Genomic DNA, 20,923 nt, shown 5'->3' on the forward strand with positions numbered 1-20,923 from the left:
TGAAGAGCCTGATGAGCTTAAAATGCAGTGCGGAACCTGATGCTCTTCAAAAGCATTGGAGAGCCTGGTGAGCTTCAAATGCATTGGAGAACCTGATTATTTTTCATGAAACTTCTGTTTATAGCATCTTTGGTCCTTGCCCGTTAAAAGTTCAATATTGCCCTATGCTGGTTTCGAAATCACAACTTCTATGTTGGCAGAAAAACTGGCTAAACACTCTGAGCTAGCAGGTCATGCATGCTTTCTGGGCAAGGTAAAAAAAGGTGTCTGGGCAAGGTAAAAAAGATTGTCATGCAAATAAAAGTTAATGTTAACTGTGTTAAATGTTAAATACATTGGAGAACCTGATGAGCTTAATGCATTGGAGAGCCTGATGAGCTACAGTAAATGCATTGGAGAGCCTGATGAGCTTAATGCATTGGAGAGCCTTATGCGCTAAAAATGCATTGGAGAGCCTGATGAGCTTAATGCATTGGAGACACTGACGAGCTAAATGCATTGGAGAGCCTTTTGCGCTAAAAATGCATTGGAGAGCCTGATGAGCTTCATATGCATTGGAGAGCCTGATGAGCTTAAAATGCATCGGAGAGCCTGATGAGCTTCAAATGCATCACAATGCCTGCAACAACTTCTGTTTAATGTCATCTTTGGTCCTTAGCCTCTAAATGTTCATCATTGCCCTACGCTGGATTTGAACCCACAACTTCTGTGTTAGCAGAGCATTGACCTAACACTTTGAGCTAGCAAGTAATGCATGTTTGCTGGCCAAAGTAAAAATGTTTAAGCGTGAGAATCAGTTAATTTAGAATATTTAGACACCTGGACCACTGGGTGGCGCTGTCTTTAAACCTCTGGTATATTTCTAACTCAAGCTGTTGAAGTCACATGTTGACTTTTGTGCGGATATGTCAAACTTTTCAAAAGATATGGCAATTTATGACCAATTCAAAATGGCGGACAGGTGGTCAAGTCCACCCTCGAATATGACATTGCCAGATTCGACATGACCCAAGGAATCCATAGAATTCAAGAACATGATTTTCTGATCAACTGTTTAAAAGTTACAAGCACAAATATGCATTTTAGGTGTGTCCTGACCTGTAGGGGTCGCTGTGACCAACTTTGGCTTGGACCTTAAGATCATAGTGTTCATTGAGAATTTTAAGTTTCATTTTGATTGAGTAATTTTTGGCTGAGATACAGCCTCTGAAGCAATTTTTCATGTACTTTGTTATGTTTACGACATCTTAACTTTTGAACAAAATTGAATATTAACATTAAGTTTTGTCATTTCTGTGAAGCTCAGTCATTAGATGTACTGAGGCAAATTTGGGGACAATTGGTTCAGTTTCAAAGGACTAGTAACATTAAAATGTATTACTGCACTTTTCAAAATGGTCACTATTGTAATGTGCAGAGTATAATGTATGGTATTGGTTTGAATCAGCGTGGTCAGTGAAATGTTTTGTGCTAAGTCTTATTTTTATATAGCAGTTTAAATGTTGAAATTTTGGACTGCTGGTGGCGCTATAGAGTTAGGTCTAGAGACTCCAAATTTGGTCAGTTACCTTCTATTGACCACTACTACAATTGTGCCATTTTTGATAATTTTTCTACTTACGGTTCATATAGCTGCCATAGACTCCCATTCGGGAAGAAACGGCAGAATATTAATAATAATAATAATAAATAATAATAAAGAAAAACTATGAGAACAATAGGGGCCATAGGCACCTTCGGTGCTTGGCCCCTAATAAAAGAAATAGCTTAAAATTCCTTAGAAAACAGAATGCCTAAAAATAATGTCAAAGGTTGGATTGCATTTAAATATATTTATGTTTATTTGAAGACCTTCCTTGCATTCTTTTGATGCCCATAGGGATTGTGGGCTGTAGTCTGAAAACTACTTTATAGAATAGCCAACTCTTTGGGCCCAGAAATGACTGAAATGTGCAAAAAACATTGCTCTGCTGACCATTAATGTTTTATATTTTATTCTAAATGCTACTTCCCTTTATTTATAATTAATTGGGTTCATTCCGCTGTGGGGACCCCTGATAAATCAGCAACTAAGCTGAGGGAAAATATATGAATGTTTGTATATTAATTGGTGGTTCATTCTCCTGATATTGAAAATAAGCTGAAAGTGTTTGTATTATGAAAGATATTAAAAAAATACAAAATAAGGACCATATTTGTCATTATGTGGCCACAAACTATGCCTTTTTTGTACATATACTTGTCTTTTTCTATATAATTGTACATCAATAGGCTGTCCAGCAGAATCCTCGAATGTTCCCCTTAACTCCTCCATTGAACATGTACTTATTCTGTTTTCTTCCTTCTCTACTCTTCATAATCACATTTTCAGTCCTTCCTAAAGGACACCATTTAAAAGCAAAATGCTCTCTCAAGAGACCTGGAGGTCTGTTAATTTGCCAGCGGTCCCAAATTAGCAGCTTTCATTAGAACTCATTGAGAAGTCCTCAACAAAGCACTTCCTGCGTTTACAGACACAAAGAGTGAGATCGATTAGCACTGAACCTGTGGGGGTTTTTGGATAGAGTTTTGCTCAGCTTTTAAATCTAAAACACTGCACTGCGATGTGGCTTTGTGCTACAGTGTGAGAGAAAGTCAGCTCTCATTCTTATTAACACAATAACATGTTAATTCCAAGGCTCAGTTTGTTAATTATTTTCCCACGTTAGCAAATTTTTGTTGTAATTTGTTTTGCCTTGTTTCTGCATCAGAATTTGGCCTTGTGATATAATAGCAAAATAATTTTATTTTTTCTTAAAATTAAGGTTTGTTTTCCCAACTGTTTAGTTGAAGCTAAAATGTTTTACTTTTCAGTTTTTAACATATTTGCATGCAGACATCAAAGTGGTCAAAGCAATCCTCGTTCTCACGTTCTCAAAGTGCTGCGCTTTCCACCTTCTTTATTCAGCTGCAATGACTTCTGGGACTCCTCAGAGTTTTGTGCTCAAGTCTGCATCGATGCATCGGTTGGAATGGTCTAAAATAAGCTGCAGATGTTTTTAGTGTTATAGAAAACAGACAGAAATAAATTGCAACTAATAAAGTTTTGCTAAGTTACTTTACTTGCTGTTTGAAATAGGTTTTGGTCAACTGGCATTTTTTTCATATGAATTATTGTGCTGTAGGAATTATGGTTTATTTAATAAAAATATTGATTAAATATATGACATAAAAACAACAGAAATAATAACATCAATATTAATAATATACATTTAATTATTTTGCGGTGGCTCAGTGGCTAGCACTGTCGCCTCATTGGAAGAAGATCGCTGGTTGAACCGGTAGTCAATTCTGTGTGTTCTTGCATGTTCTCCCTGTGTTGGTGTGGGTTTCCTCCAGGTGCTCCAGTTTTCCCCACAGTCCTAAGACATGCGCTATAAGTGAATTGGGTAAACAAATTGGCCTTAAAGTATGAGTGTGTGTGCGCACAAATAAATGTATGGGTGTTTCCCAGTACTGGGTTGCGGCTAGAAGGGCATCGGCTGCATTAAACATATACTGGAATAGCTTCATTCTGCTGTGGTGACCCTTGATAAATAAGGGACAAAGCCGAAGGAAAATGAATGAATGAATGAATGAATGAATGAATGAATGAATGAATTAATGTAATATTTTGCAACATTTCTTTTGTCTACCAGTTGAATTTTTTTAATAGTATTTATAAAGATAATTACCACAGTTTTTTTCCTAGCACTAATCTGATTTCATATATTTTAAACATCGCTCAAAATATTTGTTTGCTCTCAAATGATTAACAATTAATTAGTAGATGGATGGAGGAAGCTAAAAGTCTAGCTACAGAATTCTTCCATGGAATGGGCGTGTGCCCATGAAAAGACAGTATGATTATTTATTACAGTTAATATAATATTTATTAACTGATGCTGCAGATAAGAACAGGTTGCTGTGCTTTTGTCTCAGTTCCGATCATATAGGCCAATGCTGTTACAGATGGCTCACCTTTGCAGATGCCAGTACATCACGCCCAGTGTTTAATGATGTGAAAACATCAGCTATTTTTATTGTTTTGCAAAACGAGCAAATGGGATGTGAAAACAGACAGTTAAGCATTTGCTCAGCTCTAAAAATTGGCTGTAATGGATCTGTGATCAGCTCTGTGCAACGTGAGAACACTGACAACAAGACACCTTTGCATAAATCCTACAAGGGCAAACGGGTTTACATAGTTTATGATTCATAGTTTATGATCCACAGACTGTTGGTCCTTGTAATCTAAGCAAGCAAACCGCTGCAGCCCAAACTTGATGCTGGAAAGTTTTCTGCTCATGCAAGTTTTCTTTAATTTATCCATTAAACCTTCTCAGCAAATCTTCTCGCATGAGATAAGAGAAGGTCAGTACCTCCCTCCAGATGAACATATTTAGAAGTTTTGCCATAAAATAATATATTGAAAGCACATACAAACTGTTCATAAGTGACTTTTTGGCATATTTGTATTTGAATTAACCTGAAGAATTGGAATTGAATTAAAGGCGAGTTCACACTTAGCAGGTTTGTTTAGGCTAAAGCACTCTATTGTTATCCATTGCAGAGAAATATAGACATCAAGAATGCTTCATCTTGCAGCAGATCTCTGCATGATCTTGCAATATTTTTTAACTCTTCAGTTACTTTATATAACTGTATAAATTTCAGCACATGTACACATATTTAACAAGCAAAATATTAATAATACATTTTTGTATAATTAGATTTGGTCTTTAGAATGACAGGCAAACCAAGGTTAAATTAATAGTTTTCATTTTTGCTCTCACCTAAACAAAAAATACAAGTGTAAACACATGCTAAATCAATAGATTTAAGTCAACATGCCATTAACATTTAGTTTGCTCCTTAACACTAGGTGTATTTTTAAAGAATTACACATCTCCAGACCCTGACTGCTGTGTGAAATCAAGTTTCACAGGGTAATTTGCGAAACCCAACTAATTCCATTCAGCGTGGCCTATCTCTCCCTGTAAAACCTCCTTTTCTTACACTCCCTAATCCTCCAATGCAGAACAGTGATTACTGAACGGTCAGAGCTGGAAACAAGGCACTGACCTGCTTAGAAACCATCTTAAACCCACACACGCCAGGTTACCATACCAACTGGCCGGCCTGAAAGAGACAGATAGCTGGATTTGGCTGAGAGTGGCAGAGTCAAATCCTTCATCTCGCCCTCCCCTGGTGCTCACAAGGCCATAGAAAACACAAAACACAAACCTCCCCTGGTCCGCCTTGGTTAACACACACATACACACACAGCCTGCCCACCCTCCCGTCTGGATATCCGAGCATCCAGCGCACCAGAAAGAAGCAAGAAGGTCGACCGTGTATCTCTTTCTTTGTATGTTTGAGAAAGGGATGAGCGTCAACAACACAATCGGCCGGCAAGAGGCTTTCAACAGTGCCACCCAAAGCCATTCTCCTCCATCCGTCGGCAGAATAGAGGGAGGAAAAAGGGAAAATCCCTCCTTGATTATTATTCATGGTGTTTCTGGATCTTCAGTTTCCCAACACGTCATTCCATTCTAGCTGCGCTGACAAGTGCCAATCAAAGAGTCGGTATCCGGGTCTCAGCGCTGTCCAAACGATTGAGGATTTGGTAAACAATGGCTTCCGAGCCCTTCGTGACAGTGGGAGAGAGACAATGGTGGCAAAGCGACTGTGTCAGTGTGTGGTCCTGTTTTAGGGCGAAACGATCCTGCTCCGAACACTGCTAATCTCTCCTTCCCCATCTCTTTTATTCACGCCCTTAATCTGTCCGCCAGTGCCTGGTGTCTTCCAGAACAATCCGCCTGGGTCAGTCCGGCTTAGGCCCTTGTTTTTGTCCGGGATGATGGCGCATTCATGTCCCTCTGTGACATCTTCAGTTTCAGCTGAATGCTAAAGACTATAATAAACACTTGCAGGGGTCACCCGAGTGACCAGGAGAAAAGCAACAGTAGCCATTCCGGCACAGAAAGGGATTAGGACACCTATGAATTCATTATGAGCCGGGAGGACAAAAGAGTGGTCAGGGAGCTGACATTGGTGGGAATCGGGGGCCATGTCATGTGTCATTCTGAGTCACCGAAACACCTTTATTAGCGGCCAATTAGAAAATCAATTATTTATTTGAACTGAGGAATAATTTGCAGAACCGAGGCTCATTTTTTAAACAATGAACCTAAAGAAATTCAAAATAAAACCCCACACAAAAAAGCAGGCAATGTCATTATTCATAGTAATAATGCTGTAAGGTCTGGACTGGAATATAGCAGGGTGTCTGCCAAATTTTAAAAAGAATTAAAAGTTTATAAATCAATGTAGAGAAATTGAAGGCCCTTAAAAAGTATTAAAAAGTCTTAAATAGTATTTTGCAAGTTATTAAATTTTATATAATTTTTGATTATGCATTGTATGGTTGTATACTAAAATTTGCCTGAATTAGGTCTGTAAACATCAGGATGCTGTGTAGTTTATAAAATCAATGAAATCCTACCAGATTTGACATCATGCTCTTTTTTTACTGCAGTAACCAAGGCAAAACCATTATTTCTGCAGTTCCAACCGGCTAAATTAGCTAGATTCAATATATTTTTATTCAGTAAATAAGTAATGTTTGAGTTTTGGATAATTGTTTTACATTAATATTTGGTTAATATACTGTAAGTTAAAATCTCGCCAGTGTTTTCAGTTAAAAAGGGGTTATAGTGTCTTAAAATGTATGTAAAATTTTTTAAAAAGGTCTTAAAAGGTATTGAATTTCACACTCTGATTCCTGTATATACTCTGTATAATTATATACTGTAGTTAATTCACTCTGTAGACATGAAATTTAGTGCACTTGCTAATGTCTTTATAGCCAAAAAAATATTTACAATTGCTTACAAATCAATAACATATTTATAAAGGTTTAGCAGAATACTCGTTAATACATGTTAGCAAAATACATGTTCATATCAGTATCATTTTGATCCTATTATATGTTTTAATAAAATAGGTGAATATAACTTTATGCTTTGTGTGTTTTAAAATGTGGAGTGGGTGAGGGGCTTAAACATGTACATGAGAGATTAAAAAATAAAACCCTGATGCATTATATTTGATATTTACACATATAAGCATATTTAGCTAGAAATTAAATGTCCTTTGTTAACTTAAAATTTTACTATAAAAGGCACACGCACCACAATGACAAAGGTGGACATTTTTACAATTACACAATTTTTTATTTGCTGTACAAAATAATTTTATTAAAGGCCTTAGAAATACGCACCTGGAGGAAACCCACGCAAACTGACCCAGCCGAGGCTCGAACCAGCGACCTTGCAACCTTCTAGCTTTGAGGCGACAGCTCTACCCACTGCGCCATTGTGTCACCTATTATATTATATTATATTATATTATATTATATTATATTATATTATATTATATTATATTATATTATATTATATTATATTATATTATATTATATTATATTATATTATATTATATTATATTATATTATATTATATTACATTATAGTGAAAGGAATCATGGCCAGAAAAAACACCAGACAAAGATGACTTATATTAAAGACATATACTCAAAATATGTTCTTTTGAGAACCATAAAGTTCTACAGGCTTAGAAAGACATGAGGCTAAGTGTTGGCAATTTTTCTTTTTTTACTAAAATCAAAAACATTTTTGCTTATTTTTGATTAACACAAGAGTCCCAATCAGTGATAATCCACATGCTTTTTCCAGCAGAAGGTGTTAATCTCATGTCCACTGTTTTATTCACATTGAAGCCTCTTCAATACCCAGTGGCCCTAGGTTGACCTCACACTGACCCCACACTGACCCTCTCCCTAGGAGTGACCATGTCTTTGGACTTTGAGGAGGGTCCTTGTGCTCAGACACTCTCATTGTCTCCTAGGTTACATGAGCAACATCTCTTTTGAGGTGAATTACTTTTATTGGCCTTTGTAGGTGAAATTACTGAACCCAAGATCCCTTATTTAATTTATTTTAGCTAGTCGCACCAAAAATAATTAAACAAATGTCATTTTACATAAAAATCACTCACCTGTCATTAAAGCACTTGGAGAAAGAGTTGTTAAATAGGGTGGGACATCTTTATCTGCCAGAAAAAAGATTAAGATTTTAGTCCACAAACATAACCACACTTTTGAAACAAAAAGAGAGTATAAAAAAAATATTACAAAATGTCTTTAACAATAGCATGAGATTAAGATGTTTTATGGTCACCATTCACTTGCAATCTATGGGAAAGAGCAGGGTTAACATTCAACTAAATTTGAAGTTAAAGAGTTTGTAAAAACACGGTGCTGGTAACACTTTATTTTGATGGTCCATTTAAGTATTAGTAGACTGTGTGCTTAATATATGTTGATACTGCTTCTTTAACAGACATTTAACTGACTATAAGAAACTTTGCAAGTACATGTCAACTTACACTAACCCTTAATCCAACCTAACAGTCTACTTATTATCTAATAAGAGTAAGTTGGCATGTAAATTAAATTCAACAAACGGATCATCAAAAAAAGTGTGACCACAGAGCTTATTAAATTAATAATTTATTATAAATTTATTTTAATAATAAATTCCATCGGTTTTGGCCTGATTAAAAGTCAAAAGTCCAAAAAAAAAAGCAAAGAGAGGATGTGGAGTCTCCAGTGGCTCAGCGGTCAGAGCGATGGTCTTTCATCTGGGAAATGCAGGTTCAAATCTCGCCACTTGCAAAAATTTGCTTCTATTGGTTTTGGGCTGATTAAAAGACAAAAATCCAAAAAAATGAAGCATTTGCATGGCGGTTCCAGTGGCTGAGTGGTATAATCGTCATCCCCTGTTCGGGACTGTGTCGGTTCGAATCCAGGTGATAGAAACTGGTTGGTGGAGGTCCCAATTGGAGGAAGTGGAGGCAGATCCCAGTCGGAGGAGGAAGTGGGGGAGGAGGTGAAGGCAGTCCCTAGTCGGAGGAAGTGGAGTCAAGTCCCAGCTGTAGGAGGAAGTGGGGGCAGATTCTAGTTGGAAGAAGAGGTGAAGGCAGTAAGTAGTCGGAAGAAGTGGAGGCTAAGGGTGAGTGGAGAAAGAGGAGGGAAGGGTGAGTGGAGAAAGAGGAGGGAAGGGTGAGTGGAGAAAGAGGAAGGAAGGGGGAGTGGAGAAAGAAGAGGGAGTGAGAAGTGGAAGGCTAAGGGCTAAGGGAAGAAGTGGAGGCTAAGGGTGAGTGGAGAAAGAGGAGGGAAAGAAGAGAGAGTGAGGGAAGAATGGTGAGAGTGTAACAGAGAAGGACTAGAGCAGGGGGAAGTGGATAAAGAAGAGGGAGTGGGGAAGAACGGTGAGAGTGCAACAGAGGAGGACTAGAGCAGGGGGAGTGGAGAAAGAGGAGGGAAGGAAGAAACAGTGGGAAAATAGGAGAGAGTGGAGAAAGAGGAGGGAAGGTGGAGAAAGAGGAGGGAAGGTGGAGTGGAAAAAGAGGGAGGAAGGGAAAGTGCAGAAAAGAACAGGAAGTGGATGGTGAAAGAGGAGAACTGGAAGGGGTGGGGGAAGTGGAGAAGGAAGGAGAACTGGGAGGGTGAGATGGAAGGGAAAGAAGATCATAAAGAGGAGGAAAAAGAGAAGAATGAAAATCAAGTCTTCCTCCACACCTCCTTTCTCACCCTCCTCTTTCTCCACATCCCTTCTCACCCTCCACCTCTAGTCTTCCTACCCACCTTCCTCTTCCCTTCCACTCCTCTTTCCATCTCCACTCCCCCCTGTCTTCCTCCACTCACCCTTCTTGCCCTCCTCTCTCTACCTCCCTTCCAGTCCTCCTACCTCTCCCCCTTTCCTTCACCTCCCTTCTCACCCTCCTCTTTCTCCACCTCCCTTCCCCCCACCTCTAGTCTTCCTACCCACCTTCCTCTTCCCTTCCACTCCTCTTTCCATCTCCACTCCCCCTGTCTTCCTCCACTCACCCTTCTTGCCCTCCTCTCTCTCCACCTCCCTGCCCTCCTCTCTCTCCACCTCCCTGCCCTCCTCTCTCTCCACCTCCCTTCCAGTCCTCCTACCTCTCCCCCTTTCCTTCACCTCCCTTCTCTTTCTCCACCTCTAGTCCTCCTACCCACCTTCCTCCAATTACCCTCCTCTTTCTCCACCTCCCTTCCAGTCCTCCTACCTCTCCCCCCCTTTCCTTCCTCCACCTCCCTTCTCACCCTCCTCTTTCTCCTCCTCCCCCTTCTCCACCTCTAGTCCTCCTACCCACCTTCCTCTTTCTCCACCTCCCTTCCACTCCTCTTTCCTTCTCCACTCCCCCCTGTCTTCCTCCACTTACCCTCCTCTTTCTCCACCTCCCTTCCAGTCCTCCTACCTCTCCCCCCTTTCCTTCCTCCACCTCCCTTCCAGTTCTTCTTCCTTCTCACCCTCCCTTCTCCACCTCTAGTCCTCCTACCCACCTTCCTCACCCTCCTCTTTCCTTCTCCACTCCCCCCTGTCTTCCTCCACTCACCCTTCTTGCCCTCCTCTTTCTCCACCTCCCTTCCAGTCCTCCTACCATCCAATCCTCTTTCCTTCTGACCCTCCTCTTTCTCCACCTCCCCCTTCTCTTTCTCCACCTCTAGTCCTCCTACCCACCTTCCTCTTTCTCCACCTCCCTTCCACTCCTCTTTCCTTCTCCACTCCCCCATGTCTTCCTCCACTTACCCTCCTCTTTCTCCACCTCCCTTCCAGTCCTCCTACCTCTCCTCCCTTCCTTCACCTCCCTTCCAATCCTCTTTCCTTCTGACCCTCCTCTTTCTCCACCTCCCCCCTTGTCTTCCTCCTCTCACACCTTCTTGCCCTCCCCCCACCTCCCTTCCACTCCTCTTTCCTTCTCCACTCCCCCATGTCTTCCTCCACTTACCCTCCTCTTTCTCCACCTCCCTTCCAGTCCTCCTACCTCTCCTCCCTTCCTTCACCTCCCTTCCAATCCTCTTTCCTTCTGACCCTCCTCTTTCTCCACCTCCCCCCTTGTCTTCCTCCTCTCACACCTTCTTGCCCTCCCCCCACCTCCCTTCCACTCCTCCTTCTCCTCCAATTCCCCCTTGTCTTCCTCCACTACCCCACCCCTCTAGTCCTCCTCTTTCTCCTCTCTGGCTCCATCCACTCCACCTCTTACCAGCATCTCTATTCCTCCTTGACAGTCTTGTCATCCTCCATGGCGCTTCATCTCCCCTACCCCATCTCCTGACAGGATTGAACCAGGGTCCTCTCGTTGGTGCTGCAGTGCTCTACCATTGAGCCACAGGGCTCATGGTGATTGAGGTTCTGGAACTCATATTTCACTGTTCAGCTAAAAGTGAAAATTTAAAATGAGGAACCTGCTGGCTGGCAGAGCTGAGTTTTGAACCCACATCTGACCGTAGCCTCCCTCTCTGAGACAGCATGCTTGACCACTAACCCATCTCTTCACTGCTGTGCATTTAGTTCAGTGAACCCACTGATCTGCACAAGGCTCAATGCACAATTCAAAGTGAAGCATTACTGAGAAATTTATCCAGACTGGCACAGCTGAGTGTTGAACCCATGTTTGGCCATAGCCTCTCACCCTGAGACAGCATGCTTGATCACTAACCCATCATCTAGACCAGCAATCATAGTTTTAACTTGATTTTACTATGCTTTTATCTCTTTTGTGGAGTCCAAAAAAAAAAAAAAGAAGAGAGGGTGTGGTGTCTCAAGTGGTTCAGCAGTCTGAGCAATGGTTCTTCATCTGGGAAACACAGGTTCAAATTTCACTCTTTTCAAAATAAATTCCATTTCTATTGTTTTTGGCCTGATAAAAGAAAAATGTCCCAAAAAAGAAAGGAGAACATGACATATTCAGTGGCTCAGTAATTAGAATGATGGTTCTTCACCTGGGAATCACAGGTTCAAGTCCTGCTGTTGGCATAATTTTTAATTTTTTTATTATTTATTTCAGGGTTTACTAACCCTTTAGATATGTCTAAAGACATTCTTGTTAATGTCCTTGAACCTTAGATTAGTTTGATTTGTGGGCAACATTGTACCCCACAGATATGCCAGTCTGAGCTGCTAATGGAGGTGGGCGACTGATTGAGTAACATGGAACATTACTTCCTCAGCACCATGACGGATGTTGGTCATTAATGTTATTCTTCAAAGCTATGACAGATGCAATTTAGCTTGACTTTACTGCAGTGCCGTAGAATTTGCTTGAGCAGGATATTTCCAGTCCAGAGAGTTTGAAGGAGAGATTAGATTTACAAAAGGAGTCTTGCACTTTGGGCCCTTATTTAATTTATGTACATGAGATGGCCACACAAGGAAGACATACCTGGCATCGGTCAGCTGCCTCTCAGAGGGATTATGTGGATTAACTGTACCGGAGGTACAAGGATACCAAACACTGATCTCGCAGCTAGGAGAGCTCTGTGGAGTGCCACCTTAGGCTGGTTGCATAAACATACAGTAGACACTATGTAAAATATGCCAGTTAGTTAAGGGGAAAATCAGTTAGCCCATTATTGTAGCAACCTCAAAAGTTTATGACTGCTCTTAAAAATAAATCATGATTAACTTGTAAAACTATTTACGTGCAATGTAGTTTGGCTTATGAGAGCTGTGCTCTAGTTATTCACACTCCCCTGCTCTCAAGAGATCCACTAGCTATAGCATAAAGAGCCTGCCATCTGTAGAACCCACATAAGAGCACTCACTTCCCTCTGAATATATTTGAATATGGAGTGAGTGAGGTTAGTGTAGAACTGGAAAAGTTACATTGGTGTCGTGACCCAGGTGGCAGGGAAATGTAGGGAGGTGAGTAAATATGATCTTTACGTAAACCTCACTGCCTTGAATTTAAGATGTAAATTCTCAATAGACACTTCTTAGAGCACCCACCTTCCATGCCAACACTGTTGGTTCGAATTCCACTCAAAAAGTAAGCGAGGTCAGTGCACTCTTCCTGACAAAAGTCTTGTTGTCAATCTCAGTTGTAAGAGCAACAAATAATAACTTGACTTCTACTTGATCATTTGGAAAAGTGGCAAAAGGTTTTTATGATGAATCATCTGTTAAACTGCATCCCAATCATAACAACTATTGCAGAAGAGCTACTGGAACCACCGTGGACCCAAGATTCTTAAAGAATTCAGTCGAGTTTAGTGAAAGAAAAATCATGGTTTGGGGTTACATTTAATATGGGGGCATTTAAGAGATCTGCAGAGTGGATGGCAACATCAACAGCCTGAGATATCAAGACATTTGTGCTGCCCATTACATTACAAACCACAGGATAGGGCAAATTCTTCAGCTCCTTCTATACATCAGCCTCCATATCAAAGTTTCTGAAAGCAAAGAAGGTTAAGGTGCTCCAGGATTGGCCAGCCTAGTCACCAGACATGAACATTATTGAGTATGTCTGGGGTAAGATGAAGGAGGAGGCATTGAAGATGAATCCAAAGAATCTTGATAAACTCTGGGAGTCCTGCAAGAACACTTTCTTTGCCGTTCCAGATGACTTTATTAATAAGTTATTTAAGTCATTGCAGAGATGTATGGATACAGTCCTCCAAGCTCATGGGAGTCATACAAAGTATTAATTCTTTTTCCACTGCACCATGACTTTGTATTTTATACTGCTCATTTTTCTGTCTAAATTCAGACCTTACTGTCCTAATTAAATAATTAAAAATCAATGCATGATCATATTTTATTTTGGTAAATTATGCGTAATCTAGAGGTCTTTGCCTTTCATATAAGCCCCTTCTGATACCAAATGATCAATTAGGAGTCAAGTTAATATTTGTTGTTACTAAAACTTGGATAGGCGACAAGACTTTTGTCTGGTAGTGTAGAAACAAAGGGATTACTAAATAAATATGACCGCTTTGGCAGGTATTCATCCGTCAGATGGACATTATGGCACTACAAAAATTGTTTCATCCAGATAATGTGAGTGGTTTCACACCTTGATCCTCACGAGCAGATTTCTCTTGGTTTTTGGAACTTGTCTCAGTTTCCCTTGAGCTGACAGAACAAGAGGATGATGATCCACTTTCTTCACTGATAAGCTAAATGTCAAAATCAAAACAAAAACTGATTAGTACATATAGGACAGAAGTGCATAAACACCAAATGTGACTCTGAATGTATGTGACTCTGAATGTGTATTTGCAACCACGGCCATGCTAAATGTGGGTCCTGCTGTGCTGCAAAGCAGCAGTGGCCTCCCTTGTGCTGACAGTAATCAGTCCTAGGGTAAATCTATTGTACTGAAACTTAATTGACGGCAGCTTACAACACATTCATGTTTCGGCCACCCCTTCCTTCCCCTTTTTTCATAAAAGAAAGATTAATGCCTCCATCCATTTGCACCTGCATCCAGTGCTTTGAGTTCCACTACCCCTCGCTGATACTGTTTACCCCCTAAACCTTGCCCTCTGGCCCCACTGTGGCACATCCATGCCCTAAAATGCAGCCCCCTTATCAGCATGGCGAGTCAGAGGAACCCAGCTTCCTTTTCTATAAGCAACTGCACCTTTGTCCATATTGACTTATTAGCCCCACACCTGCCGCCTAGCAGCAAGCAGAAATCCCCCAGTCTCTCCATACAGAAACGAGAGCCATAAAGTTGCTCATAGATTCCTCCAAGTGTGTGTTGAAATGGTTTTATGAGCAAGGTACTCACCCCGGGGCGCTTTCTGCGTCCCTTGTATGCTGCCAAAGAATCATGGCCACTGTTTCTGCCACCTAATTGTTTGTGGTTGTCCAGGACTGCAAATAGACACACACAGAACTTAAAAACAAGGTGCAGATCAAATATACAAGTGCAAAAGAAATGCTCAAAGAGGGATGATAATGAGTGATTAATGGCTTGTATTTGACATGTCTGAAGGCCCATAATCCTTCTGCAAATACTGATAGAAATGGTGCCTCACAAACCTGGAGCAGCACCTGTCTACTCGTAGTTTGCCAGGTGCAGACACACCTAACCAGGAGCCTGGCCTCCACGCGCCGCCTTGTGTGTTTGTGCCAGACTTTAGAAACACATTAACACTATTTCAAAACACATCCCATCAAGATTGCACCCAGATCTGATCCGGCACACGTGGGTTTCCTTTGTAGTGCCTTTATCTGTGGATTGCGCCTGAACAATACACAATAGCTGCATCGCAGGATTATGTCCTGATAGGGGGGCTGTAGCGACCAGACGTGTGGATGAACTGAGGTTTTGTGTTAATGATAAACTTGACCCGTTTTTTATCTTGATTAATATGACTTTTTCATAACTCCATAAAGCGCTTTTTTGGAGGAGCAACAAACCACTACATCTTTATGGCTTCAGTTAAGGACTTGTTGCCGCGCGCCCTGGAACAGATGAGAGGCATGCCGGCTTTGGTTCAAAGGTAACGGCAACGGGGTCACACACACACACATACTCAAATACTAAAAACTTTACTCTCAAGGACGGCCAACAATCGGCACACCCGTAACGTTATTCCCCGACGCCCTCTCTTTTACACAGTTCAATTGCCAAATTTCCCCAACTCAACTCAACCGTTCTTCTTGGGATTTTGTCCCCCCTCCTGGCGGTTTTCTTTTCAAAGTTATTTAAAGGCAATCAAGGCGCTGTTGCTTTTGAATGTAAACATTGCAATCTGATGTGAGGTGACGGGGAAAGATAGCAGGGGCCAATGCGTCTGCCACGCTCCTTTTTTACGCGCAAATATGCGGGCAGACAGGCAAGCTTATACGTGCACACACCCACACACAAACGGACACACACTTCCACCGCAAGCTGGACAGGTGCTTGGCAGCTTGCTATATGATATGCAATGTACCTGTGGACTGATAATATTGGGGAATGCCCGAGCTCCAGACTCTGAGGTCAGGTTTATACTCCTCTGCTTCTGGAGTGCAACACCATTCAGGGCTTGGGATGGAACAATGACTTTCGGATGCTCTTCGCTCTAGTAGCAAGAGTTGCACACGGGACAAGGATCCCAAATCACCCGAATCACAGCCCACAGTCAACGCTGCAAGTCCAGGACTCAAATCTGTGGGAAATAAATAAAAACAGAAATAATAGTCAGAGCTCATTTGGTGTAAAATATTTCTTAAGATTTTAAATGAAAATTGTTAATAATATAAATTGTCTGAATTCATTAATACATTATGAGAGTGATTTACAATTTAAGAATGCTTTTTATAGGTTGTGAAATAAATGCAATTCAATTTAATTAACATATTTATCAAATTGTGTTATTTAAAATATAGTTTAGGTTTTTAATAATTTATTTAAATGCATGTATCTAAAATGGTCCTACAGTATTCATTAGTTAGCAGTTTTGACATTCTGAAAAAAATAGATGAAATATGAATATTTTTTTTTATCCTTAAAGTGATACATTTAGAAGGTTAAACTTTCTATAAAAATTAGACTTTAAATAAAAAATAAATTAAATTGTTGTGCTTTTATGGCTCTGGTTTGAATTGAATAGCATTATTTAATGTGTTCCGCAAACATTTCAACAGATGGGTGTCATGTGAAATATGCCCATGGCTAAAAATATTATAGACTTTTCTTTCTTGTTTTTATTTTTCATTTTATTAACAGTGTTGAGGATCACGCTTTCACCATGCCCCATAAGAGTCCTCTGTTTGCGGTCACACCCTGTGGAAATGGGATCACTATCGCTATGGGTAACATATGCAAATCTATAAACCCACACAACTGACGTGTGGCTATTCGGGAAATTCACTCTATTCTCTCACTATTAAACCCTGAATCTCAGCCCTTCACACATTATGTTAACAGACATAAGAACAAACAAATAAAAAGGTGTAAAAATCATATTTTTGAAAATTTTCTCATATGAACAATTTATTATACTGAAGTGCTCTTTGTGTGTACAGTATTACACCTTTACACATTTTCACCTTTAAGTCACGTTAGATACCCTATCAGAAATAATCTACTATAATATTTATTTGGCCTGGCATAACTGAAGAACTCTTCAAAACCTCAAAACTTACTTTTAAAACCTGGTCTAACATTCTCACTCAGGTATTGTTTACACCTGGTATTATAAGGCATTTTGGTTGATTGAATCACAAAGGGAGATCTGCTGCTGTTTACACTTAGTGTTTGAATGCTTCTCTTTTGTCCACTTTTCTGATCAGGGAAGATCAGTAGGCATGCGTGTGGCGAGCCGTTTTGTCTTTTATTCATTCTCAGGATATGAATTCTTGATGTAATCAATTCAATTCTTAATATAAAATTTTTTATATCAAAAATTAATTATTAATATTTTTAATTGCATTTGAACTAGCGAAATGTCACCATAGGCTGCTATTGAAATTTCAATAGCATTCTCGATTGAAATCGATGTCGATTTCTTACTAGTGTAAATGTAATTCCTGATATTAATAATTTAATTGTCGATAATAAAAATTAAATGTATATATCAGGAATTGAATTGTTGATGTCAGGAATTAAATTGTTGATATCAACATATAAAAGTCTAGACCAAAGAAATGATCTAAAAATGTAATGTCAGTAGTAAAATTGTTGCTTTCTGATATCAATAATTATATTGTTAATAGTAAAACAAGGTATTGTAGAAATGAGAGGTTACTCCCATAATTGCTGATCAGAAATACATTTTTTTTAGATATCAGAAATGTAAAATCTTAGTATAATAGCACTTTTGACATTAAATTCTTGATATCAGGAATTTACTTTTTTACTAGTAAGAATCTAATTGTCAATATCAATAATTCAGTTGTAGATAATCAAGAGTTCAACTGTTGATATCAAGTATGCAAATCCTGAGAATGAATATAAGTCAAAATTGGATATGAATCCGTGATATGCACAATTTGATTATTGACTGATTGTTGCTGTCAACAGTGTAGTTTCTGATATCAAAAATGTAAATGTTGATATGAAGAATTTATTTGTCAGTACCAGGAATGACATTTTTTATATCAAAAATTTAATTTTTGATGTGTGTAATTGTATTTGTACTAGTTAAATTTTACCATAAGCTACCTGTCAAATTTAATTCTTGATATAAAGAATTGATTTCTTACCAGTTGAAATATAATTACTGATATCAACAATTTCATTATTAATTAATTAATCAGTACTACTAAAATGTTCATTTTAGATTTCAGAAATGCATTTCCAGATATCAAAAATATGATAATGCTGAAATACATTTACATCTAGAATTTACATTTCAACAGTATCAATTTAATTATTGACATCAGTAATTAGCTATTCTACTTGTAGCAATTCAATTGCTGATATCAAGAATAGACATCTGCTTGATTACTGAGCCAGTTGATTACTGATTTAAAAAATAAAGGCATTTTTTTTGTAGGAATTGTATTTCTGATATGTAAAATGTGAATGTTATCTAGTAAGAAATAAAATTTTGATGTCAACAGATAAATGTGAATAGCAACAAATGGTGACAATACTAGTACAAGAACAATTACAGATATCAGGATAGTAAATAATGATATCAACAATCAGCATTTTTGATATTAAGAATTATATTATCACCTAAGTGATATTCTGAGATTTCATTAAGATGGCATATTATTTATTCCTCTGGTGTTTATAAAGTCACTGTATTGTTTTGTATGGACATAATAGGAGATACACCTTTTGACCTTTAAACCAAACTTGTGATCATGAAACTGCACTACAACAGCATCCTGTTCAAATGCATTTTCGAGTGCTTCTGGAAGTGCACAAGTGTAAAACATTTCACACTTCCATTTACACCTGTATTTAGCGTCATCCACTTGTGATCAGGTAAACAAACACACATTTTTAACACCAGGTGTGAACAGGGACTCCCTCTATCTTCATTAAATCACTAAGCCTTCCCTCTTGACAAAAGACACACAAAACATTTCTTAAGAGCAAAGCACTACTTGACGGACAGTTACTCCATAAGCATAAGAGTGTAATGACATGCATTACGGTGACTAGTGTCCATTCTGCTAACCATTGGGCATCACAAACACATGGCAGTCATCTAGAAGAAGCCAGAAAGGTGAGAGGGTCAGGTCAGGAGGTCAGGTCACACAGAAACCCACAAAAGCTTAACACCTTCTTAAGAGTTAGGAGGAAATCCTCAAGGAAAAATTCATTTAGGTAATGTTTCAGTCCCCATTTCTTTCTGTATACACACACAAACACATACACACAGACATACCAAATACATACACAGACACACACACACACACACACACAGACACACGCACACACGCACACACACACACACACACACAGAAAGTTGTTGGCATAATGGTTTTTAAACTGTACACACTGTATTTTCTGTTGCCTGTACACCTAACCTCACCTTTTACATGAAACTTTCTTCATTTTACTTTCTCAAAAAACAAACAAACAAGCAAACAAACATGTACAGTATGATTTATAAGGCTTTAGGAAAATAGAGACATGGCAATGTCTCCATAAGCCCTTTTTGTAGTGCACACACACACACACACGCACACACTTGTACAGCTATTTTTATTGTTTATTGGGTATTACTGGAACATTTGACGACCGACATTTTGTCTGCACAGTGCCAGGAATACAAAGTGCACACACACAAACACACACACAAACACCGATACAAAGCAATGATCCTAAGGGCAGGCTGAAGACAGGGACTCAGTCTGATTGGAGGATTAGTTTTTGACAACAACAAACACATTTTGAATAATGTCTACAGGCCGACAGTGTGATGAGATAATGCCGGTTAGTGCCTTTGTAAATGAAGTTTACACAGCAGCATTTGATTTTAATCTCCTGGATCTTACATTATTTGAGCTTTTCCACATCTTAGAGCTTGACTTGTTTACTACTAAGTGGACATTTCTGCTGAAACAGAAGGCAAATAAATGAAAATGGCGTGACGAACCAGCATGCGTGTTTTAAAACAAACACGCTTATCTGCTTCATCCTTTTCATTCACAAAATTAGCTTGGATAATAAAGTACAAGGAACAAGTTGTAAATACAGAGCAACTTCTGTTTGTCGCAGATAAGACAGTTGATTGATGAAAATGTATTTCTGGAGAACAGATATTAGAGGTGGAAATAGGATTGAATGTAAATAAGTAAATTTAAAAACTTTATGTTCTTTATTGTAACTTCAATGAAATTAACATATTTTTACAATTCTTAGAAGGAATTTATTAGGAAGATTATTTATATTTAAATAGACCATAGATTAAAGATAATTTTTCAGGAGTTGTGTTAAATCATTAAAAATAAAGATACTGTTAATGAACTGATAAAGTTAAACATTCCACATTTTCGTACTTATGCAACAACAACAACAACAACAAAAAAAACACACTATATGACAACATTTATAGTATGTATTTTAAAGGAAAGCCTCAATAGTTTACATTATTTACAGAATAAAACAAAGCTTAAGTTGCATTTAAAAAACACATAAGTATAATTCATATATCTAAATCCAGAGAAACAGAATATTTTAAAGTGGGATCTTATTATTATTATTTTTTTTACAATCGCTATATACATACTGAAAAAATTTAATTGTTGCATTCCTTGTAAGAATTATAAGTAATTTTATCGGATATATATATATATATATATATATATATATATATATATATATATATATATATATATATATATATATATATATATTAGCCCCTCTTTGTTTTTTTTTGTTTTTTTTTTGTTTTTTTACTCTCTTTTTTAAATACTTCCCAAATGATGCTTAACAGGGCAAGGAAATTTTCCCAGCATGTCTGATAATATTTTTTCTTCTGGAGAAGTCTTATTTGTTTTATTTTGGCTAGAACAAAATCAGTTTTCAATTTTTTAAACACCATTTTAAAGACAATA

The 20,923-nt window shown here is 38.5% G+C and overlaps 1 protein-coding gene across 2 annotated transcripts in view; it reads right to left on the reverse strand.

Annotated features, from left to right (window-relative positions):
• LOC101884203 (uncharacterized) overlaps positions 1-20,923 on the reverse strand; it is a 78,957-nt gene that overhangs the window by 25,495 nt on the left and 32,539 nt on the right. For both annotated transcript variants that reach the window (XM_087248159.1, XM_087248160.1), the window contains 4 exons: positions 15,856-16,071; positions 14,703-14,788; positions 13,983-14,085; positions 8,097-8,150 (listed from right to left, as the gene is read on the reverse strand). In XM_087248159.1, coding sequence (XP_087104285.1) covers positions 8,097-8,150; positions 13,983-14,085; positions 14,703-14,788; positions 15,856-16,071 — 459 coding nt within the window. The remainder of the gene's footprint in view (positions 1-8,096; positions 8,151-13,982; positions 14,086-14,702; positions 14,789-15,855; positions 16,072-20,923) is intronic.

Source organism: Danio rerio, chromosome 4 (genome assembly GCF_052040795.2).
Source record: "Danio rerio strain M-AB ecotype USA chromosome 4, GRCz13ab, whole genome shotgun sequence".
Lineage (NCBI taxonomy): Eukaryota > Metazoa > Chordata > Actinopteri > Cypriniformes > Danionidae > Danio > Danio rerio.